The 24,066-nt window shown below is 50.6% G+C and overlaps 1 protein-coding gene across 10 annotated transcripts in view; it reads left to right on the top strand.

Annotated features, from left to right (window-relative positions):
- DLEC1 (DLEC1 cilia and flagella associated protein) overlaps window positions 1-24,066 on the top strand; it is a 107,260-nt gene that overhangs the window by 59,792 nt on the left and 23,402 nt on the right. For 9 of the 10 annotated variants that reach the window (XM_059939188.1, XM_059939187.1, XM_059939190.1 and 6 more), the window contains 13 exons: window positions 6,447-6,534; window positions 7,052-7,225; window positions 7,882-8,018; window positions 9,478-9,570; window positions 12,444-12,534; window positions 13,161-13,323; window positions 14,459-14,651; window positions 15,307-15,365; window positions 15,952-16,120; window positions 16,533-16,626; window positions 16,839-16,969; window positions 17,078-17,236; window positions 20,849-20,988. In XM_059939188.1, the coding sequence (XP_059795171.1) occupies window positions 6,447-6,534; window positions 7,052-7,225; window positions 7,882-8,018; window positions 9,478-9,570; window positions 12,444-12,534; window positions 13,161-13,323; window positions 14,459-14,651; window positions 15,307-15,365; window positions 15,952-16,120; window positions 16,533-16,626; window positions 16,839-16,969; window positions 17,078-17,236; window positions 20,849-20,988 (1,691 nt within the window). The remainder of the gene's footprint in view (window positions 1-6,446; window positions 6,535-7,051; window positions 7,226-7,881; window positions 8,019-9,477; window positions 9,571-12,443; window positions 12,535-13,160; window positions 13,324-14,458; window positions 14,652-15,306; window positions 15,366-15,951; window positions 16,121-16,532; window positions 16,627-16,838; window positions 16,970-17,077; window positions 17,237-20,848; window positions 20,989-24,066) is intronic. The other variant, XM_059939194.1, reaches the window with a different exon arrangement.

Consider the following 24,066-nt stretch of genomic DNA (forward strand, 5'->3'; position numbering starts at 1 on the left):
GCCAGGTCTGCACCATTTCCCTCAAAAATTTCTCAACTCCCCCCATTTTGGTCAAAAGTTCCTGGTGGAGAGGATTTAAACCTAAGGGCTTTAGTCTGTGATGCAGAATCATTATTGGATGTCAATTTGATCTTGAGGGTATAACAACATTTAAACACCTGACTGTCAAACACAATGTAAATATTATAAGAGACATTTGGAACATATTTTGTGTCCAATTTTTGGATCAGTGTAGGTCCAATCAAGAGAATACATATTAAAGATAAGATTGGTCAATTTTAGTTAAGTAATTGGTTTTTTACCCCCTATGTTTAATTGATCATTTCATCTTTTTCAAAATATGTATCCAGGTACTGTAAAATATTGGCTGTTGTATAGTGTTCATTTTGTTGGTGAGGGCACATCTGTTTAGAATCATTCTAGTTAATGAAGTTTTGTTAATCTAGCCTAAAATGAGTTATTTCATTTAAAGTCAGTATTCATTTTGCTTCTGAAATTATCTCAGATTTGTCCAGTAGGAGCCTTACAAGTTGTCTCCCGGGTTCTTTTGATATGACCTAGCAGTTTCTTGAGCGCTTCCTTACATTCTGCTACATTTTGAAAGACTTGTACTCTCTTTGTACAGGCTAATCTTGTACTCTAATCTTGTACTCTCTTTGTCCCAGTTCTGGAATCAGTTTCTAAGAAGCCCTGGTTCCTTTTAGTGGAGAATGGTATTTAGAAACCAAGATCTAAGCACTAGATCTGCTACTAGCTACTGGGATGCCATTGCTTCTAAGTCCTTTAAATGGATAGAGGTGGGGAAAAATAACAGTTTCATAGGTCCATCTATATATATGTAAATGCATATATACACATAAACATGCATATATCCATATCCATGTGCTTACATATTTAAAATCATGACTTCATGCTGATTCCTCTAACTGCAGTCTAATTCCACAGTGCCTCCTCCCATTCCACGCCTATAGCTCCCTCCACCTACAGTCATCTGAAGAATCTTGGAATAACATTCTACTTATGGAAGTCTCTGCATCTAGTTTAGTGAGTCTCAGGGTCAGATCACCGCAGTGATTGCATGTCCAGTTGCAGGATTCTAAATATTTATACTGTGGGAGGCATACAGCCCAGATGTATTATGTTCTGGGACTTAAGAACAGCATTTGCAGTTAAAAGTACTCGATAGAAGAAAACAAAGAAAGGAAGTACTTAAAATGGTCCCTTCCAGCATTGTTTTAAGGGCAACTTTCATTGGAGTCTCTTTTAATGTGTTCAGCGTTCCAGTTACTGTAACCATGTAACAAATTGCCCCCAAGACTTGGCAGCGTGAAACAGCAGTTTGCTTTCTGATCAGATAGGACACAGCTAGGAGAGTTTGTCTCTACTCTGCGATGTCTGGGGTCGCAGCCGAGAGACTGGGGCCAAAGTCTCATTCACTCACATGTGTGGTGGTTGTGCTGGCTTTCAGCTGAGACCTCAGTTCCTCTGCCTGAGGCTTCTCCACATCAGGTAGTTCCTTTCCTTTCCCTTCCCTTCCTCAGAGCACAGTGGCTGGTTTCCCCAGGGCAAGCCTCCCCAAAAGAGAAACGCAGTCTGCCACTGTCCGTTATATAAATTGAATTGTATCTAGTGATGTCTCTTAGAAACGCACCTTGCATCTGTTGGGCATATGACTGTGTGCATAAGTTATTTACCCAGCTAAACTATAAAGTTTAAGGATAAAAACATTTTCAAATTTGCCAAGTCTTTAAAAATGTATGTCCCATGCACCCTTTCTCAGGAAACTCTTAGGGAACATGCTCCCCTATATAAGTTAGTAAACCAAGGAAGGGGAAGGCTTGATGTGTGGGAAACAAGAGATCCAGCATAGGAGAGACGTGCAGGAAAGGCCCAGGTCGGTAATGGTTAAGGGGCTCTGCAGTTACTGCTGCTACAAAGCTTAACAACTTAAAACAACCATTTTATCATGCTTGTAGATTCTTTGGATCAGAAATTCTGACAGGGCACAATGGGAATGGCTTGTTCCATGATGTTTGGAGCCTTAGCTGGAAAAAGTCAGTGCCCAGGGGTAACCTGAAAGATGGGACTGGAACTATCTGAGGCATTTTCACTCACATAGTAGTTGATGTTGGTTGTCTGCTGAGGGTGTTAACAGAGCACGTGCACATGGATTCTCCATGTGGCCTGGGCTTCCTCACAGAATGGCCGCCTCAGGGTAATCAGGCAGCTCAAAGTGAGTGATCAGAGTTTCGAAGTGAGTATCCTAGCAAGCAAGGGGGAGGTTGCATCACTTTTTTTTTTTTTTTTTTTTTGGCTGCGTTGGGTTTTCGTTGCTGCGCTCAGGTTTTTCTATAGTTGCAGCAAGCAGGGGCTGCTCTTCGTTGCGGTGCACGGGCTTCTCATTGCAGTGGCCTCTCTTGTTGCGGAACACGGGCTCTAGGCACCTGGGCTTCAGTAGTTGCGGCACGAGGGCTCTAGAGCGCAGGCTCGGTAGTTGTGGCGCACGGGCTTAGTTGCTCCGTGGCATGTGGGATCTTCCCAGACCAGGACTCGAACCCATGTCCCCTGCATTGGCAGGCGGATTCTTAACCACCGCGCCACCAGGGAAGCCCCTTAAGATTTAATTTTATTTTTATTTCTTTGGCTGTGTTGTGTCTTTGTTGCTGTGCGCGGGCTTTCTCTAGTTGCGGTGAGTGGGGGCTACTCTTTGTTGTGGTGTGCGGGCTTCTCATTGCAGTGCCTTCTCTTGTTGCCGAGCACGGACTCTAGGCGTGTGGGCTTCAGTAGTTGTAGCACACGGGCTCAGTAGTTGTGGCACACAGGCTCTAAAGCGCAGGCTCAGTAGTTGTGGCGCATGGGCTTAGTTGCTCCGTGGCATATGGGATCGTCCCAGACCAGGGCTCGAACCGTGTCCCCTGCATTGGCAGGTGGATTCTTATCCACTGTGCCACCAGGGAAGTCCCTGCTTCACTTTGTATGACCTAACCTTGGAGGTTCGGTTCCCTTGGAATACATGAAAAAGTCATTACTTCCTCCGCATTGCTATAGGTTACGAACGAGTCACTAAGTTTAGTGCAGATTCGAGGGGAAGCTACATAGATAGACCTCACCTCTCAATGGAAGGAGTGTCAAAGAACTTCTGGATGTGTCTGAAAACCGCTACAGGGGTTGTCCTGTCCTCGGTCATAGCAGTATGTGTAGCAAGCGACCAGTCCAGATTAGAAGAGGCCAGAAGGCTCTAGGAAGGGTTGACTTGTGAGGGTGACACTGATAAGAGTCCCTGATACATCTGGACATCTTGGAAAGAGATTTGTAGGGTAGTGGAAAGAGATTAAATTATTGATAAGTACATAGCAAACAAAATAGTTGGTTGATTAAGTTTTGGAAAAACAAAAATTGTATAAGGGAGAATTTCATGCTCAGCTGTGAATAGCATTTACATAGCAACAATAATGTAAGCATTACTAATCTAACCATGAGTATGATGTAACTTACATTGGGAAGATGAGGGATAAGAAGGGTATGGCATGCGGTGAGCTGGTTAAGGGTGAGGAGAGAATATCCATATCACCCATCCATAATTAATGCCTAAAACTGGAAAAAAAAAAATAGCATGCCATCTGGAGCCATGGAAGTAAATTCCAACATAATCAGCTAAAGGAGGAAGAAGTGTTTGTGATTGGGTGTGGGAAATGGCCGGGTAGAGGCAGGGGAAGAGGGCACGATTTCTATTTTCGAAATTTTGTAGAACTCTTTGCCTCTTTAAACTATGTGGCTGTCCAACTTTGATGAAAATAACTTAAAAAGAAAACTTTCTACCAAAAGAAACGCCATGCCCAGATCATTTTACAGGTATACACCATCAAACATTCAAGCTAATCCTGATCTTGTATAAACTGTCAGAGACTACAAAAAGAAGGAACATACCCTCATTCTTAGGTAATGAGCCTGCTATGGTCTGAATGTTTGTGTCCCTCCAAAATTCGTATGTTGAAATCCTAACCCTCAAAGATGGTGGTATTAGAAGGTGGGGCCTTGGGGAGGTGCTTAGGTCATGAGGGTGAAGCCTTCGTGAATGGGATTAGTGCCTTTCTGAAGAGGTTCTAGAGAGATCCCTTGCCCCTTCTGCCACTTGAGGACACAGTGAGAAGGTGCCAGCTGTGAATGGAAGAGGGCCCTCACCAAAACACAACCATGCTGGCATCTTGATCTTGGACTGTCCAGCCTCCAGAACTGTGAGAAATACATTCCTGTTGTTCATAAGTCACCCAGTTTTATGTTATTTTGGACTAAGAGCCTAATGTTACCTTGACACCAAAGCCAAATTAGGAGCTATGACAATGAAAGCCATAAGCCAGTCTTGCTTAAGAACGTAAGCCCAGTCTCATCCCCCAGCCTTTTGGAGCTGTGAGAGGGCTTGTCTGTCCTGAGATGGGGAGCAGAATGGGATGCTGGCTGTGAGTGCTGGAGGCTAAGGAGTTGTGGTAGGAATAAAGATCTGTACCTTGTAAGCCAGGGGCTTATTATGTTTCCTATAATTTCACTTTTGCTTTCTTTCCATATTTTGGTAAATTTAAAAGACATTTGAAAGAAAAAAAAAAAGAACATAGGTTCAGAAATACTAAGTAAAAAACCGAGCAAGAAGAAACATGTGCGCGCGCGCACACACACACACACACACACACACACACAAACAAACATCCACCCCAGGAGCAAATTGAGTATAACCCAGGAATGCAAGGAATGTCTTCACGGTGGCCCTTGAGTTGGCAGTTGGCTGCCCTGAGCCTGTCAGTTTTTTCCTCCAAGGCTTCCAGTGCTGTTAAGGAAAACCAGCCCACTCCGCAATCCTCGTAATTACTGTCTTCCCAGACCTTGCAACCACGCCGTAGCTACCACGTTTCAATGCCTGACCTCTACCTGCACCTCATTTCAGTCGACCATGGGTGAAAGCCTTAGTAATTGTGATGCATCCCAGGGTTCATCACACCCTACTTCCCACCAGCTAGAGTTCTTATCGCTGCCAGACTGGGGAGAAAGCCAACTCCAGAATCACATCCTAAGGGTCTGCTGTTTTAGGACCTTTCTGACGCACAGCGTCATAGCCCGGGTTCCCCATAATGCGGAGTCTGAGGTGGTGAGATTTTGTGCTGTCATTTACAATTCCAGGGAGGAGTGAGGAAAGGGGATGGAAGGAGGCAGAGCCAATACAAGAATTACTGAGCTGACTTCCAGAAAGTGCAATCGATTATTTTGTCTTGTGAGACATCCCTTCATAAACTGCTGGATCCCGCCTCTCATTGCTTGGGGGTTTGCCTTGTGTGGCTGGGAGCAAGACTCTCTGGAGGCCTGCCTCAGTGGACGTGAGGGGCAGCTACTGCCATGAACACCTCGATCCGTAATGACAGCAGTGGCTGCAGCTAGCCCCGAGTCTGGAGAATAGCAGCAGATTGAGGGTACGGTGCCAGGGCTGTCCCGTGCACGTGTGCAGACCTGAAGAGGCAAAACTGAGTTAGTATCCTTGCCATATGGAAAATAATTTAATCCCTACCTCACTCCATAGCCAAAATAAAATACTTTCCAGCAAAGATCTCAAGCAAAAATTTAAGAAGAAAATATAGGAGATATAGAAAGATTTCTCGAAACTGAATTATAAACCTTGAACAAAATGTTGATAAATTTTATATTAAAATTTTAGAAACTGTACATCAAAAGATAATACAAGTTATAAACTTATACAAGCTATATATTGGGTTGGCCAAAAAGTTCATTCGGGGTTGTCACGTCTTACAGAAAACTGAACGAACTTTTTGGCCAATCCAATACTTATACTTTATAAGGTATAACACATACCTTATAAAGAATTAGTACCCAGAATACATAAAGAATTCCTACAAATCAGTACGAAAAAGACAAAGTACCCAATGGCAAATTGGCACTACGAACAGACACATCACACAAGAGGAAACCCAAATAGCAAATAAACATACGAAAAGATGCTCATCATCATTAATAACAGAGAAATAAAAATTAAAACTATAATATGGGTCTCTCCACACTTGGGTCTGGTTTACAGGTGGATTGAGGCAATGTGTTGTGCTGGCCAAAAATGGATCTAAATGTTGATTTAGGCATACATACCTATGAAGACATGCTTCAAATTTATGGAGCTGTTTTCTGGTGGGAGGCTGGGGCAGGGCTTCATCTGTATTTTTAATGTTTTACTTCTTAAGCTGGGTGATGGAAACACGGCTTGCCACGTTATAATTTATACGTTTTTCCCAGTGTAATAGCTTATGAAATAGAAGGCAAAGGTGTATGCATGTATGGAGTTCCTCTACCGTGCCAGGTTCAATACATTTATCCCCCCACCCCCTTCCCATATTATTCAGTGAACCCCAGACTTCATAGCCTTTGTCCACACACGTCGCTTTGCCTTTGAACAGATGGTGATCTCGCTGCAGAACACCACGTCCACCAGCCGCCATCTGCGAGTCCTCCCGCCGTCCACGCCCTACTTCGCTCTGGGATTGGGTGAGCTCAGGGTGGCAGCGGCCTGGGCGGCCTCGACATCGTGTACTGGCCTTGCCCCGGGTTACACGCCCACCAGGCCCTAGGGTGACGCCACAGCTGCACCCCTCGTGCTCCGCAGAGGCCTCCTACCCACCCTCCACCGAAGGCCCCCAGTCCCGACAGCTCCTCCTCGGATCTCGTCCCTCCAGGCTCGGCTCTGCCCTCTCCTCTCCCTGCGCACTGTCACTGCCCTCAGTCAGGACCCCTGGTTCCTCACTTAGGCCATCGCAGTGGCTTCCCCGCCAGCCTTCCTGCCTCCGTGACGCAGTGTTCTCCTGAACAACAGCTCTGATCTTGTGTCCCACCCCCCAACCCCCGCAGAAACCTCAAATACCTCTCTGCTGCCCACAAAGTAAATGCTAAGCCATTGGCCCCGCCTGACCGCTCCAGGTGGACCCTATCACTCCCCCCGCCGCCCCAGGCCCTGGTCTTCTTACCTGGTCTCCAGAATCTCATTTGTCGCTTCTGTCCCCCGCAGGGATGTTCCCAGGAAAAGGTGGGATGGTGGCTCCTGGGATGACCTGCCAGTACACTGTCCAGTTTTTTCCCGACTGCCTTGGGGATTTTGATGACTTTATTTTAGTGGAGACGCAGTCAGCGCACACGCTCCTGGTCCCCCTGCAGGCCCGGAGGCCGCCCCCAGTGCTGACGCGTGAGTGTTCTCTGCGCCCCCGGGATTCAGGGAGGGCTGGTGCCCCTAGAAGGACCGCCTGCCCACAGGGCCCCTTGGTGGCAGCACACGGCCTGTCCCCTGGGGCAGGGGCTTGTGGGTCCTGAGAAGGGACCTGCCAGAAGCTTGCGCACAGTCCTCCCGTGTCAGGCCCCGACCATCCTGCTTCCCCTGGAGGCTGCCTCTGAGTGACACACGTCGGGAGAGGAGGCCAGCATCCCAGCTGACCCCAGCCTAGGCGTCGCTGGCTCAGGGACACCCTGAGTGGGCCTGTGCCACGGCGAGGCAAGCAGGAGTGCCTGGAGCCCTCCATGGGTGTCACCTGTGTGGCCATGGGGTGGCTGGCTTTGCCTGGACGCCCTCACTTACGAGTCCCTTCAGCTGGCCGCAAGCTGCAAGTTGGGACTCTGACCACAACCCCCTGACCACAACCCCCAGGGCCATGCCAGGTGGCACTGGCTGAAGCCCGAGCGCGTGGAGTCCCGAGGCGCCGCTGCCGTGTGGGAGCAGGGGTGGGCCTGTCCCCATCCATCCCCCTCGCCCCTCCACAGCTGCTCTTAGCTCGGGCTGGGCCTCCGGAGAACAACAACAGGACGGCCTGTGCTGTTTCTCTTGCCCATCTTTCCTTGTGGCTGCAGTGTCGCCGGTGTTGGACTGTGGTTACTGCCTCATTGGGGGCATGAAGATGACCAGATTCATCTGCAAAAACGTGGGCTTCAGCGTGGGCAAGTTCTGCATTATGCCTAAAAAGAGCTGGCCGCCGCCAAGCTTCAGAGTGAGTGCTCACGGATTGCTACCTGGAAAAAAGAGCAAATCCATCAAAGGAAATAACTCCCGTGAGGGACTTGCTCGAGTACACCTGTGAGTGGAAACACACACAGAGAACAGAATTTTATAACCTCTCTCTCCAGCTGCCACGGTCCAATGAGAATCAACATGTACAGAGACCAGCGCTGTAGTTCTTGTTACTCCCCTAATACCTGTGTGACCCCGGGCAGGTCCTGTCACCTCTCTTATCCTCCAAGACCTGACTCAAATGTCCCTGCATTCATTCATTCATTCATTCAGTCAGTCATTATAGTAGCAAATGTTTGAATATAGCAGAGGTCACAAATTGGCAGCTCTTTGGCTGAATTTTGTGGGTATATTTATTTGGCACAGGGCTTAAAAACATTTTTGGAGCCACCATTTAAAAATAGAGAGATTTCGGACTTCCCTGGTGGCCCAGTGGCTAAGACTTCACGCTCCCAGTGCAGGGGACCCGGGTTCAATCCCTGGTCAGGGAACAAGATCCCGCATGCTGCAGCTAAGACCCGGCGCAGCCAACCAACCAACCAACCAACCAACCAAATAAATAAATATTTTTTAAAAAATAGAGAGACTTCATATAAAAATGTGCATTTCCAGTCTCTCTGAAACATTGGGAGACGTGCAGCCCTGGGCCAGGATCCACCGTGGCCTGTCAGCTGGAGTTGAGAAGCAGGGGGCGTGCACATCCCCTCCTGTTTGCCCAGCTCTGCCCTCCTCGCCCCAGGGCAGCCAGGTGCTGACACCACTGATGGTCACGCTCACTCACACTGTTATCTGTCTCAGAGCAGAGATATTTTGCTGTACCTGTGTCTCTCGAAACAAGCGACAGATCCAGAGGACCACATGTTCCCAGACACACATTTCACTCGTTTCTGTTACCTGCCAGGGTCCTGGAGGCCTGGGTCTGTGTCCCTGGCATGCTAAGTGGCTTCCTGTGTAGGCACCTGGGCTGCAGCTCTGCTGACAAGATGGCAGCTTCCCTTGACTCAGGCGCTCATGGCCAGGGGTGGGTTGAGGATGGAGGCCGACACAGAAGCCGGCACCAACCACACAGGCTGCTGTAGTAGGGAAAGGACTGTGCTTTGGGAGCCCACCTCCTGGGGGAGGCCATCTCTCACACCTCCTGCTTTGCGTCTGAAACACTTGTCAGTGGTCCTTGTACCTCCTACCCGCAGGCAGCTCTTTGTGGACGCTCTGTCTTGTACTCGTCTCTAACCACCAGCACCCCATCTAGTGCCCGGTGCGGGTTGAGTAAGTGCTTGCTGAACGGATGAGCCTCAGTTTCTTCATGAACAGGAGACTGGATGAACCATAAGACCCTTCAGATCACAGAACGGATGTTTGGAGGAGGGAAGCGTGTCATCTGAGCACGAGAGTTTACAGTTTCTTCCACGCTGTTGGGTCCTCTTCTGCTTTTCTTTAAGGCTGTTGCAACCATCGGCTTTGTTGAGCAGTCTCCCTTCGGGATCCTGCCGGCAGTGTTTGAGCTGGCTCCGGGGCAGGCCGTATTCATGCAGGTAGGTGATGAGACGCTAGCTTGTCTTTCCTTATGATTGGTTGGCTGTTTCCTCAACTGCTCGCTTGATATCATTTGCCTCTCTGGTTTTTTGTTTTTTGGGGGGTTTTTTTTGGCTGCCCCACACAGCTTGTGGGATCTTTAGTTCCCGGACTAGGGATTGAACCCGGGCCACCGCAGTGAAAGCACTGAGTCCTAACCACTGGACCGCCAGGGAGTTCCCGCCTCTGTGTTTTCATGACCCAGATATCCACTCCCAGGTCCCAGCCTTGGCGGTTTCTGTGTAGGAGCATGCTTTTGCATTCTGTGGGGTGATGTCATTTGACTCTCCTGTGACCTCCCTCACAGAGCAAGTGCAGAAAGCCCTAGCAATGCCACCACGATCCCTGAGCGTTGCTTGCCCACCTGTGAGCCTGGGGGTCACCTCCACCAACATCTGAGCTGCCTCCAGGATCTCCCCTCGGTCCTTCAGTCTGTCTTGGACCATCCCACCCCCTAAATCTGGTACCTTTCTTCTCTTTCCTGTTTTATCCTCAGTTATATGGTCAACAAGGCCCGCCTTCCTTAGGCCTCATCCTGAACCTCTGCAGAAGCTCCCAGAGTCTGACCTCCGGGATGTGGGCTCCTCCTTTCCTAACTGGCCCCTTTCCATGGTCCCTTGGGCCTGTCACACCTGCTCACTGGTCCCCAGAAGAGGCTGTGAGACATGGTGATGTCTTCCTGCCCCTGTCACCCCACCCTCTGCTCCAGGAGTCTGACGCTGTGCTGTCCCATGGCTGGGTGTGGGGCTGCCACAAGCGTGCATGGCCTTCCTCACTTGCCTGTTGAAGGACGCACCCACATTCAAGAGTAAAAGCTATCTGGGTTCTGGGGAGGGGGATTTGGCCTACACCATGTCATCAGGTAGTGAGAGCCAAGAGCCATAGGTTCTCAAACTCAGCTGCACATGGCCGTCCCCTGAGAAACTTGCAAACACGCTGACATCTGGGCCCCAGCCCTGAGGTTTTGAGTTAATTGGTCTGGGGTGTGGCCTGGGCATAGGATTTTTCAAGCTCCCCAGGTGATTCTGTGTGTGCAGCGAAGTTTGAGGACCACTGCCATAAGCTTCTTTGCCAAGATGTAAAGGAAGGCTTCCTTTATCAGCTCCTTTCCAGTTTCAAGGGTCTGATGGGGTCTTGTTCTGGAGCAATGCTGTCTTGTTCATGTCCGTGATGATCTGATCCTGATAAGAACCTGGCTCTTGGAGTCGGGACGAGGCCAGTTCAGGAGCACAGTAGGGATTATCCATCCTCCTCTGTTGCCGAGGGGTGAGCCGGGTCCTCTTGGCATAGCCCAGGCCTTGTCAGAGCCTTGTGGTGGCTTTAAGGAATTGGGGCTGGTCACCCCTGCCCAGGCCATGATGTCCCCCTCATCCCATCCTCCTGTGATCCCCAAGGAAAAGAAGAGGGTGGCAGCAGCAGTCTTTGGGGAGCAGTGGGGGAGTCAGGGGGAGGTTTTCCCCTTTGCATTCCTTATGTAAATTTTGTTTATTGATTGGGATTTTGTTTTAAAATTTATTCATATTTCCAAATAAATAGATTCAAATGATTAAAAATTCAAAAGATGCAAATAGATGCACAGTGAAATGCTCTCTCTCCCCCCAGTTCCTCAGCCACCCAGAGGCCACAGCCTTACCAGGTTAGAGTGCCCTCCCAGAGATATGTGATGCCTACCTAAGCAACTGCACAGGGTTTCTTCTTTCCTTTGTTTCCATTTTTCCTTCACACAAATAGTTGCCCACTCTGTGCTCTGTTCTGCACCATGTATTTTCCACTTACCATTTCATATTTTTTACAGCTGCATAGTATTCCACTGGGCATATGAACCATAATTTAGGTCAACTGTCCCCTGCATGAAGATTATTTCTGATCTCTGGCCATCTCAGGGAATAGCTTATACATACATCACTCTGTCCTACCAGAAGGATACAGTCCTTGATGTGCATTTGCTGACTCAGGGTCTCTGCTCTCATAATTGTGATACATGTTGCCAAAATCCCCACCATGTGGATTGTATCAATTTGTACTTCCAACCACAGTACGTGAGGGTGCCTATTTTAATTCTCACACCTTTGCCAATACAGTGGGTTATCAAACTTAAAAAAAAAAACCTGTTATCATGGACATTTTAAAACATATACAAAAATAATCTGAAAAAGAATAGCTATACATATATGTGTATAACTGACTCACTTTGCTGAACACCTGAAATTAACATAACATTGTAAATCAACTATACCTCAATTTAAAAAAAAAAGAAAGGGCAGAAGTCCAACTGGCCAAGCAAAAAAAAAAGAAAAACAAAAACAAAAACCCAAAACAAACCTATATACAAAAATGGAATAGTTGAACGATCACCCATGTACTCATTACACAGCTTCAACATTTATCAACTCTTGGCCAACCTTATTTCCTTTATACCCCTCCGTCTCTTCCCACCAAACCCTGCCCTGCCCCTCTAGATTATTTTGAGGAAAATTAAGGTATCCTATCACTGTGTTTATGATCGCTAAGTTTCTGCTCTTTGCCAGTAGGAGGCATGAAAAACTGTTCTCCTGGGTGGTTTGCATTTCCACTTCTTTTATCATGAATGAGGTTAAACATGTTATTTAAGAGCCATTTGTATTTCAGTCCTATGAATTCTCTCTTCATAGCCTTTCAACACGCTCCCCAAATTAGCCGGTGGAGCCTGGGCTGAACCCCTAGCCTTAGGGAAGGGGCTGGGAGGGGAGGGAGAAGTGGAGACCGGAGGGAAGGGGGTGCAGCTGAGAAGAAGAGGGCGAGGGGGTAGAAGCCCCCTGCACGGGAGACAGCGGGACAGCCCTTCTTTCCCCAGGTCCTGTTCCTCCCAACCAGCCTGGGAAAGGCAGAGCAGACCTTCATCATCGTGTGTGACAACTGCCAGATAAAGGAGCTGGTGACCACAGGTGGGCTTGGGTGCGCTCCCAGGGGTGGCCCAGCTGCGCCCGGTCCCCCTTGGGGGTGGGGACACTCAGGGGATGCTGCAGCCTCCAGGGCTCTGGTTTGGGGCCTCTAGCTCTGGTCAGACCTTAGAGACCCAAGCCAGCGTGGGCTTCGGGACTGTCCCAAGGGGCCGTCTAGTACGAGAGGGATGGAAACCTGGGGGGCAATCTTTTATCGAGTCACTCTGAAACTCACCGTGATCTCCTTTGGGGGATTGCCAGTGACTCACACAGGAACGACCAGGGCACCTGTACGTTCCTGTACAGTTAGAAGGGGCATCCTGCTGAATTTCCTTAAGGTGCCCTGTTCCTTCTTTCCATCCGTCTGTCTACCATCCACCCAGTTTCACTCACCAGGTATTAATTGAGAGCCTGCTACATGCTGTGTTATCAAAATCACCTTCTTTTGGTCTGTGGTGACGTGGGGACATGAACCTGTGTGCTGTTGGCTCCGGGTTCCCCAGTGTGCACTTCCCGGGGTCACGATCACGGCTGGTTGCATGTGGATGGTGGCCTGGGTCCTGTGACAGCCTTCGGCCACAGAGTCCTGGTTTCAGCCCTAGGGAAACTTCACTACTGTACTTTTTCAGGAATCGGGCAGCTGGTGGCTCTGGATCTGATCTATGTTTCTGGTGAAAAAAGTCAGCCGGAGCCTGGAGAGCTCACAGACTTAACAGCCCAGCACTTCATACGCTTTGAGCCTGAAAACCTTCAGTCCACGGCCAGCAAACTGCTGATTATTAGAAACGCCACGTGAGTGACGCCTGTGAGGGACCCCAGCACACACCCTCCCTCCTTCCTCACCTGGCCTGAGGTCCCAGTGAGGCTGGTGGTTCCTTCCAGAGGCCAGGGAGGAATCTGGGCACAGGATGGAAGGATCCAGATTTGCACTGTCCATCATGGTAGCCAGTTGCCACATGTGACTATTTAAATGGAAATCAATTAAAATTAAGTAAAAGTAAAAACTCACTTCCTCAGTGACACCAGCCACATTTTAAGTACTCAACAGCTGCACGGGTAGCTGGTGGCGATCATATTAGGCAGAGCCGATTTATAAGATGTCCGTAACTGCAGGGAGTCATATTGGACGGTGTTGCTCTAGATCTTCTGGAGCATCCTTAACCAGGAACAGTTTTCCAGAGAGGTCCTGCCCAGCCCATGAGGGGAAGCCATCCAAGTCCCAACGTCAGACAGATGATGGCCTGTGGGTTCAGCTCTCACTGCCATTTATTCCCTGACCATCCTCTGAGCTCCGTCATTACACCAGGACAGACCTTGGGGAGCCTCCTGGCCAGGCTGCCCAAGTGACCCAGGCCTTGCACAGGCTCTGTCTCCTGGCAGGATGAGTAGTTCTCACCTGCCGTCCCCCTCACCGACACCTGCTGTCAGCAGCACGCCTCGAGTCCCACCCCTTCCACCACCATGGAGTTGTCACCGCTCCTGTTGGCAGCCAGTGGGCACATATCTTTCTGGCCAGAGCAGTAGTCCTGGGAGGCCAGAGCTGGAGAGGCAGAGGGTGGGGTCGATGTGGCAAAAACTCACGTGGTAGAAGATAAGGCAGAAAATTTTCCTGATATCTGGGGGGGGTGCCTGATGGTTAGAGCCTGATTCCCCCAAATCACTGTGGCTCCAGCCTCCAGCTGCTATGCGGGGCTGTGCTGGGAGGTCTCCAGACTCCCTGCCCCCTGTGCTCTCCCTTGCCCAGGTGCCCCCAGGCTCCTCCATGGGAAGGGCCTGAAGGCTGACCTGGCCACTTCCTGCTCCTGGGTTGTTTCCTGCTCACTCTGGGAGCAGGGCCAGGCCAGGCCAGGGGTTGGGGGGACCTGATTCTGGCAGAATTGGGACATGGCCTTGGATCCACTGCCTACTGTCAAGGTCATCCCCACAGGCACGTGGAACTGGCCTTCCGCTGGCAGATCATGAAGCCCAACCTGAGGTCCCTAATGCCTGGAGAAACCTACAGCCCGGACAGCATCAAGTCCCATCCTGACAGGGAGACGGCCTTCTCCATCGCCCCCGACATGGGAGCTCTCAAGCCCCACACGGACCACGAGTTCCTCTTGAGCTTCTCTCCTCGAGAGGTTCGAGTGTGGCCGTCTTGGTGGTCACACATGATTGGGTCACGATGTTTTCACCCTCTGTCCCTGTTCTTTGGTGACACTGGAGCCACAGCTGACGCTGCCGAGATCCCTAGCATCCTGCCGAGGCTGGCGCTTAGCTAAGAGCGGGGCCAGTGGCCGGGCTTGGTGTGCAGCTCGTTTTGCCTGGTCCCGACCCTGCACACCCCATCTGCAGCCAGAGCCTGGGCTCGTTTCCTCGGCTCTGGTGTCTTCCGTGTCTCTACTACATCAAAGGTGTTACCATTCCTGCCCAGCCCACAGAAGCCCCCAGAAAGAGTGAGGTGGGGTTCCCCAGAGTGAGGCTTACACGGCCCCCACTTTCCAACACGAAGCCGTGTGTGTCCCGGGCGAGGGGTGGGGGGGAGTGTGAGGGGGATGCCGAGGGACCCTGGCTGGTAAGAGAGCAGGTCTGCCTCTCAGCATGCAGCCACCTCACGGCCTCTCCCGGGAGGGTGCGGTGCTTCAGACTCGTTGAGGGCACTGCCAAGGGAAGCAGCGCTGTGTCTCGTGGAAGACCTCTCTGGGGGCCAGGCCACAGGGAGGAGGCATGCCTGCCCTGGCTCCAGCCTTCCCTGGGGCAGGCATTTGTCTTCAGGGTGCTGCGTTTGCCTTGCAGCCCGGGGATTTTCACAGCGTGCTCCAGATGGTGCTGGAGGAAGTCCCAGAGCCCATGAGGTGAGCGGGAACCGGGCCCCTCGCTGAGGGGTGGGCAGTTGGGCATGCTGGGGGAGGTGCTGGGACGGAGTGGAGGAGCCCCTGACCCCCGGCAGGCTTTGGCGCGTGGGAGCGCCTTGCCTTGCCCTGGCACCCAGGCCTGGAGCGGGCTCCGCAAGCAGGGAACAGCTCGCGGGACTCGCCACCCTGGAACCTTGGAGCTGTGCCCCAGGCTCACGGTTACCGCTGGGCAGCTAGGCTGGTGGCCCCTGGGTGGTGGTGACTAATGAGGGAAGGTCTTGTCCCATGGCGTCACCTCTGCCAGCGCTTGCCTGAGCAAGCTGTCGGTGGGGGGCCTCCGGTCAGCTGGTGTGGAGATCCAGGCTGACGCTGCTGCGGGGTGGTCCCTCGAGGTGCAGGGAGGGACCCCCGTCCCCGGCCTGTGGTTGAGCTGCCGTCACAGCCACAGGCATTCATCTGTTTCAGGGCATTGCTGACGCCTCTGATTTCAGGGGGCTTGGGAGCTGTGGGCAGGGGGCGCTTTCTTTTCACAAGACCAGAGATAGGGGACACGATGGCTCCTAGCTCATGGTGGGTTTGTGTCCAGTTTGGACTTGGAAAACCCGAAGGATCCCTTGTACTCTGTGGATGACGTGATTGTCCTGGAAATCGAGGTGAAAGGCTCAGTGGAACCTTTCCAGGTTCTCTTAGAACCATATGCCCTCATCATCCCCGGGGAGAACTACGTTGGGATGACCGTGAAGAAGGATTTCAAGGTAGGTGGTTGTCCCTCCCCAGCCTCGGCTGCCCGAGATGGTGCTGAACTCGGGCGCGAGCATGGGGAGGAAGCGGCTGGCGGGGCCAGCAGTGGTGGTCGCTGCAGGGAAGCTGAGGCTCTTCCCAGAGCCCCGGAACCCACTTGGTTTGAAAAGACGCTGGGCCGGGCACGTCTGTCATTTGTCAGCTTCCCAGCATCCTCCAAACGACAGGACTGTGGCACCCTTTCCTGGGTTTAGGGATCTTTGACCGGCTGTGGCACCCACAAACCCTGCAGTGTGCGTTGGTGCCATTGGGTGGCTGGGATTTAGCTGGGAAGGTGTCGAGAGGACCTCTTGTGAGCCCACAATCCCGCAGTCCTTTAGCAAGTACAGATCTGACGGGGAGGCCGGCTCGGGGTGTGTCTTTCAGATGTGGAACAACAGCAAGTCAGCCATCAGGTACACGTGGGGGAAGATCAGCGACTGCCACGTCATTGAAGTGGAGCCCTGCGCAGGGACCATCGGTACTGCAGGGACTGAGGGAGGGGCTGGCTGGGGAAGGAGAGCTCGAGGTGAAAGGGGCCTGTGCAGGGGTCCGTGGCCCCCTGATCCGCTCCAGCTGCAGCCTGGCCCTGTGGTGGGTAAGGAGTCCGCCAAGGCCAGGTATCTGAGCCCGGCCACAGAGGGGACCTGCCCCTGCTTCCTTTGTCCACGGCTCACCTTTCCTCTCCCTCAGAGCCCAGCGAGGTGGAGGATTTTCAGTTGAACTTTACCGGGGGTGTCCCTGGCCCGATGAGCCAGAACCTGCTGTGTGAAATCAAAGACTCCCCCTCACCGGTGGTCTTACACGTCGAGGCGGCCTTTAAGGTGCCTCTGGTGGGGCTGGGCGGCTGGGTGGGCCGGACGGGGAGCCGGGGTAGGGCACAGAGCCCACGGCCCGGGTGGCCCAGTGACGGGCCCCTCTGGGTGCCTCAGGGGCCTGCCCTCGTCATCGACGTCTCAGCCCTTCAGTTTGGTTTGCTGCGCCTGGGGCAGAGAGCCACAAACTCCATCCAGATCCGGAACGTCAGCCAGCTCCCGGCCACGTGGTCCATGAAGGAGAGCAGGGTCTGCCTGCAAGAAAGGCAAGAGGGCGTAAGTCCTGCGATGCTGGCTCGTGGTGCCACCCCCCACACACACCCCCATCACACACACCCCCCCCCAGGAGCCGAGTAACCCGCGTGGTGTGTGAGCCGTGGAACTGTTGCTGGTGCCTTCAGAGCGTGGAGGCTGGGAGAGGAAACGCCTGCCTGGTGACCTTTGCCTCGCAGAGTCCCCCATCCCCTGTCTCTAGGCAGTCGGGGTCCTTTCTACAGCAGAACTTAACCCCGAACTGGATTTTCCTGTTCCTTTCAGAGCAGCCAGAGTCAGGAAGAAAACGGGCAGCTGACTTGGGCAGGAAGCTTCCAAAAGGCCTCCGGGGAGGGGCAGGCCGCGGGGCTCCTTGCAGAGGTTCCCAGCCTGCTTGCAGTTTTGAGTACCTGCCACCAGGTGGTGAGCTTGCCGCCCAAACCAAAAGGCTCCAAAAGGAAAATCATTTCCACTCAAATAGCACTTTTCCTTTTACTCTAAAATTAGAAAATATTAAAAGTGGCTAAGCATTGTCATCATCACATTTAAATTATGGCATCATGTTTTGTTTTGTTTTTTCATAAATTTATTTTATTTTTGGCTGTGTTGGGTCTTCGTTGCTGTGCACAGGCTTTCTCTAGTTGCTGAGAGCGGGGGCCACCTCTTCGTTGCGGTGCGCGGGCTTCTCATTGAGGTGGATTCTCTTGTTGCGGAGCACGGGCTCTAGGTGCGCGGGCTTCAGTAGTTGTGGCTCATGGGCTCTAGAGCTCAGGCTCAGTAGTTGTGGTGCACAGGTTTAGTTGCTCTGCAGGGCTTGAACCCGTGTCTCCTGCATTGGCAGGTGGATTCTTAACCACTGTGCCATCAGGGAAGCCCATGGCATCATGTTTAAACACCATGTTTGGGGAATTCTCTGGTGGTCCAGTGGTTAGGACTCAGGTGCTTTCACTGTCGGGGCCTGGGTTTGATCCCTGGTCAGGGAACTAAGATCCCGCAAGCTGCGGGGCACAGCCAAAAATAAAAAAATATATATATATATATATATTATGTTCAATCTTGAACAAGCCCAAGCCACACCAGCAGGCAGCTAGCTATAAACCACTGGCTCACCATGCCCACCCTTCCCACGTGGTGACTGTAGCTCTGTCGGAGCAGCTGCTGCACGTGCGAGACTCTGGCCAGGTCTGTCTGGTGAAAGCACCCTCCCTCCCCAGGTCCCCCATCCTGCTGCCCACTTCCCCTGTTGGTCAGAGGGCTGCACACTTTTCCTTCCACATTCAGGAGCTGAGGAAAGAGAGTCACAGCCACACATACATCTTATCTGCCAGTGCACCTTCCCTTCTCCAGGACTCTTCCTTTCCACTTGGAAGCCACTCTCCTTACCTGGCGGCCTCGCTTCTCCACTAGGCACCCTGAAACTTAGAAGTTATGACAGTTTGCATCGAATTGGCCAACACCATTGCCAAGAAACATTGCCATGTGGTCTGTTCCACAGGCTTGGAGTTAGCACTGGCCCCCCCAGGGCTCACTGGTCACACTGCTTGGACCATGGAACAGAGGCTGGCGCTGGGACTGTGGGCAGGGTGCTATCAGTAACCTTTTCTTCAAATGAAACCTCCAACAGAAGCCCAAGATCTAGAATAGAGTATGACTGTTCTTGGCTCTCAGAGGCCCCCTCGTCAGGCATCCCTGCCCCACCCTGCCACTCCCCACATCCTGCTTCCCTGCCCTAGGACTTCTGAGCAACCCCTGGGATTTCCCAGAGCACAGTTGGAAACTTACGGACCTCAGCCAACCTCATCACTTGATAGAGGAGAAACAGGGAGGGACAGGGGCTTCCCCGGGGCCACACAGCTAATAGGTGGCAGAATCGTAACAGATCCCAGTTCTCTGATTCCCAGTCTGTGTTTTTCTCCCATTGTGAAGAATAACTACATTTTACAGTTGAAGTAATTGTCAGTTTCACAGTACATTAAGATTTATGTCCTAATCGAAGCTGGTAGCAGTCCTGTTTCTACAGTTCTCTGCGCTGTATTCTTGTGAGCTCTCAAAAATAATGTTGAGATTTGGGGTTTGTAGATGTCCCCAGGCCAGGGGGACCCAGAAACCCAGCCCCAGACCATAGCCCCCCCCACCCCCCAACACCCACACCCACACCCACACCCACACCCACCGGGCTCCGAAGGAGAGGCACGTGAGGAACAACGAGTGAAGAAAGCAAAGGGGCTCTTTCCTTACCAGCAGAGCTTGGGCCCAAAGCTTGGACAAGCCAGGCCAGAGCACGCCAGCCACGTTTCCTGAGACGTAGGCCAGCCCACCCTCCCTCCATTGCCAGGGCGGTGGAACCTCTGAAGTGAGAGGGCACAGGGCCCAAGATAGCACAGCACGGTGGCCAGGGTGGAGGTGGGGTGGGACCGGGCAGGGGCGGCCAGGTCTCCCTCCAGGCAGGTGCCTTGCACTCCTTCATGCCCTTGGTCTCAAGGAAGGAAGAGACCAAAGAGGAGTAACCTCCCTCCTGGCTGTGATCTTTCAACGTCCAGTGACACCCCGACTAGCCAGTGCAGCCCATCTGGGGCCCTGGGGCCGCGCAGTGAGGCTGGTGCTCCTGGCCTCAGCCAGGACAGGAAGAGGGGCACTCTTCTCCCCAAGCCTTTTCCTTTCCCTTTTAGTGCCTGGTATGGGGCAGGGGGTGGGCATGTCAGGTGAGTGGGAACTAGCCTGCAGTGGGACTGAGTGAGGTGAGGGCGTGACGGGGTGGGGAAGAGACCACGTGGGTGTGTTACCGAACCAAACTTGGGTCCGCTAGCCCACGTGCAGTAAAGCCAATCTACGGACACCAGGTTGTGGTGAAGGAAGGTGTAGTGTTTACTGTAAGGTGCCAGACAAGGAGAATAGGTGGCTTATGCTCAAAACCCTCAAACTTCCCGAAGGGTTTCAGCAAAACATTTTTGAAGGCCAGGTGAGGGAGGTGGGTCGTAGCGTATGTGATCAGTTCGTGCACAGTTCTCTGCTTGGTGGATGGTGAAGTAACAGGGCGGTGTCACAGGGGTTAACGTTATCAGTCCTCAGGCTCCAGTAGGTCTGGGGACTACGTGCTCATGGTCATCAAGTAGTTAATTTCTTCCATTTGGTGGTGGTTTTAGCGTCTGTAAAACAACTTAGGAAACAAACGTGCAGCGGATACTGTCATCTAGGTGCTTCAGAGAGGAGCTACAGCACAGGATATGGGGAGGGGTCTGTCCCAGAAATGGCACAGTTACAGGTGCAAAGGGCAAATCTGTGGCCACGTGGAAGCTTGTCCCCTCCCCTAGTCTGGGGGCTTGGTGGCTTTCCTTACTTGAAGCCGACAGCTCCTGACGCGCGCCTGCGCAGCGGGGCGGGCAGACCTCTCAGGGCCACCACGCCGAGGGCAACTCCCTCTGCCTTCCACCTCCTTTCCTTGGAGACTCAGTTTTCATCCTCTTCGTCCTGAGCTCTTGCTCAGCTGTGTTCCCCCACCCGCTTGCCTCCTTCTGCATCCTAGAAGCGCTCGGGGGATGAGGGTGGGGGCAGCTTGGGGGCGACCCTGGTTGTTCATGGCCAGCACCCAGTTCTGCAGTTGCACGTGTCCCCACTCCTCGTCTTTCTCCCCATCAGGTGTCTCCCTTCGTCATCGAGCCGTCCAGTGGCCAAGTTCAGCCACTGGGGGAGTGCAGAGTGAGCATCACGTTGGAGGCCCGGCACTGCCAGTGTCTGCAGACCGTCCTGGAGCTGGAGGTGGTAAACGGGACCTGCAGGTGAGGGGGTAGTGGGGGAGCCAGTACGACACACTCTATGCCTATTCGTGGCATATTTATTTATGTTGTGTGTAGTTACGTATTTGTCTATAGACGTTTCAGAATTTAAAGGTCTTGATATGTGTTTATCCTATGAAATTTGGAAATTACAGAAAAGAAAATGATCCATAATCTATTACCTGGAGATCATTCACTAGTAATATTATGGGGTATATATATCCTTCTAGTGTGTATATACTAAAGGAATATACATTAATGCAACCACTTTGGACAACACTTTATTGTTACCTAGTAAGGGTAACAATACCCTTGGTCCAGCATCAGTCCTTCTGGATATAATCCCAGAGAGACTTACACATGTGCAGTGGGAGCCATGTGCTCATGCTGGAAGGCTCATAGCTGGACTGTTCATGACAGTGAAAAACTGGAAACAGCCAACGTCCATCAGCAGGAGAATGGATGCAGAATAACTGTGGCAGATTTTCTCTTTTATTGGAATACAATTGACATGTCACTAAGTTTAAGTTGTACAACATACTGACCTGATTCATTTGTATATTGCAGCATGATTGCCATTGTAGCGTTAGCTTACACCTCCATCACTTCACCTAATTATCATTTCATTTTTGTGGTGGGAATAATCAAGTCTCCCAGCAGATTTGATGTATATAATACAGTATTGGTATCCATAAGCACCATACTTCACATTAGATCTTCAGGACCCATTCGCCTGCTAGTTGCAAGTTTGTACCCTTAAACAGCATCTTTCCAGATGCTGGGCACCCCCAGCCCCTGGTAACCACCATCCTACTCTCTGTTTCCACGAACTTGGCTTTTTTAGATTCTACCTATAAGTGAGATATTACAGTATTTGTCTCTGTCTGACTTATCTCACTTGGCGTAATGTTCTCAAGGTCCATCCATGTTGTCGCAAATGGCAGGATTTCCTTCTTTCTCATGGCTGAGTAATGTTCCATTGTACGCATATACCACATCGTCTTTATCCATCAATCTGCTGACAGACAGTTAGGGTGCTCCATACCTTGGCTGTTGTGAATAATGCAGTAAACATGCGGGTGCAAATATCTCTTTGATATCCTGTTTTCACTTCCTTTGGCTATATACCCAGAAGTGGAATTGCTGGGTCAGGTGGTAGTTCTATTTTTAATATTTTGAGGAACCTTCATACTTTTTCTGTTATGTCTGAACCAATTTACATTCCTACCAGTGGTGTACAAGGGTTCCCTTTTCTCCACATCCTCACCAACACTTGTCATCTTTTGTCTTCTTGAAAAGAGCTGCTCTAACAGGTGTGAGGTGATATCTCATTGTGGTTTTGATTTGCATTTCCCTGATGATTAGTGTTGCTGAGCATCTCTTCGTGTACCTGTTGGCCATTTGGATGTCTTCTTTGGAAAAATGTCTAGTTCCTCTGCCCATTTTAAAATTTGATTTGTTTGGCTTTTTGCTATTGAGTTGTATGAGTTCTTTATATATTTTGGATATTAACCCCTTATCAGATATGTGTTATTGCTGACTGAAAAAAAAAAAAAAAGCACAACCTAAAAGTTGAGAATTATGTTTTATTCTGGGACCTTACTGAGGACTATAGTCCAGAAAACAGCCTCTCAGATAGCTCTGAGGTAAGGGAGGAGCCAGAATATATGGGAGTTTTTGCTGGAAAAAAAAAAAAAAACATACAGGGGAACATCAAAAGACTACTGCTAATCACAAAAAACAGACATCTCAAGTTAATGATTTTAGTTCTTTTCTGTGTATGGGAAGATGCAAGGTTCTGGGCTTATTGAAATCATTCCTTTAATATGCATCTTCACTACTTATGGCTGGTACCCTGTCTCTCTCCATCCTGAATTCCCCTCAGGGTGCACTGGTGGAGGCAGGTGCAGTGACTGCTGGCTTGAGGGTTGCAGCATCCTTTGTTTACTGAAATGGCAGGCAGCATTCTTTGTCCACAGTGTGCAAATACTTTCTCCCATTTGGTAGGTTGTCTTTTCATTTTGTTCAGTGCTTCTTTTGCTGTGCAGAAGCTTTTTAGTTTGATGTAGTCTCACTTGGTTTTTTTTTGTAATTAATTATTTTATTTTGGCTGTGCTGGGTCTTCGTTGCAGCGCACAGGCTTCTCTGGTTGCGGCGTGCAGGCTTCTCTAGTTGTGGCGGGAGGGCTCTAGAGCACGGGCTCAGTAGTTGGCAGCATGCAGGCTTGGTTGCGGTATGTGGGATCTCAGTCCCCCGACCAGGGATCGAACCTGGGCCCCCTGCATTGGGAGCGTGGAGTCTTAACCACTGGACCACCAGGGAAGTCCCCCTCACTTGTTTATTTTTGCTCTTATTGTTTTTTGTACTTTTGGTGTCAAATTCAAAAAAGCATCCCCAAGACTGATGTTGAGGAACTTCTTCCCTGTGTTTTCTTCTAGGTGTTTTATAGTATCAGATCTTATGTTTATGTCTTCGATCCATTTCAAGTTAATTTTTGTGAGTGGTGTAAGATAGGGGTTCAATTTCATTTTTCTACATGTGGTTATCCAGTTTTCCCAACACCATTTGTTGAAGAGACTGTCCTTTCCCCATTGAGTGTTCATTTATTTTTAATATAAGTATAGTTAATTTACAATGTTGTGTTAGTTTCAAGTGCACAGCAAAGTGATTCAGTTATACATACACATAATATATTGTTTCAGATTCTTTTCCATTATATGTTATTACAAGATATTGACTATAGTTTCCTGTGCTATACAGTAAGTCCTTGTTGTTTACCTGTTTTATATATAGTAGTGTGTATATGTTAATCCCAAACTCCTAATTTATCTCTCCCCACCCCTGCGCCACTATCCCCTTTGGTAACCATAAGTTTGTTTTCTATGTCTGTGAGTCTGTGTCTGCTTTGTAAATAACTTTATTTGTATCCTTTTTTTTAGATTCCACATATAAGTGATATATGATATTTGTCTTTCTCTGTCTGACTTACTTCACTTAATATGATGATCTCGGGAATTCCCTGGCAGTCCAGTGGTTGGGACTTGGCGCTTTCACTGCTGGGGCCCGGGTTCAGCCCCTGTT

This window comes from Balaenoptera ricei, chromosome 11 (assembly GCF_028023285.1).
Source record: "Balaenoptera ricei isolate mBalRic1 chromosome 11, mBalRic1.hap2, whole genome shotgun sequence".
NCBI classification, from domain to species: domain Eukaryota; kingdom Metazoa; phylum Chordata; class Mammalia; order Artiodactyla; family Balaenopteridae; genus Balaenoptera; species Balaenoptera ricei.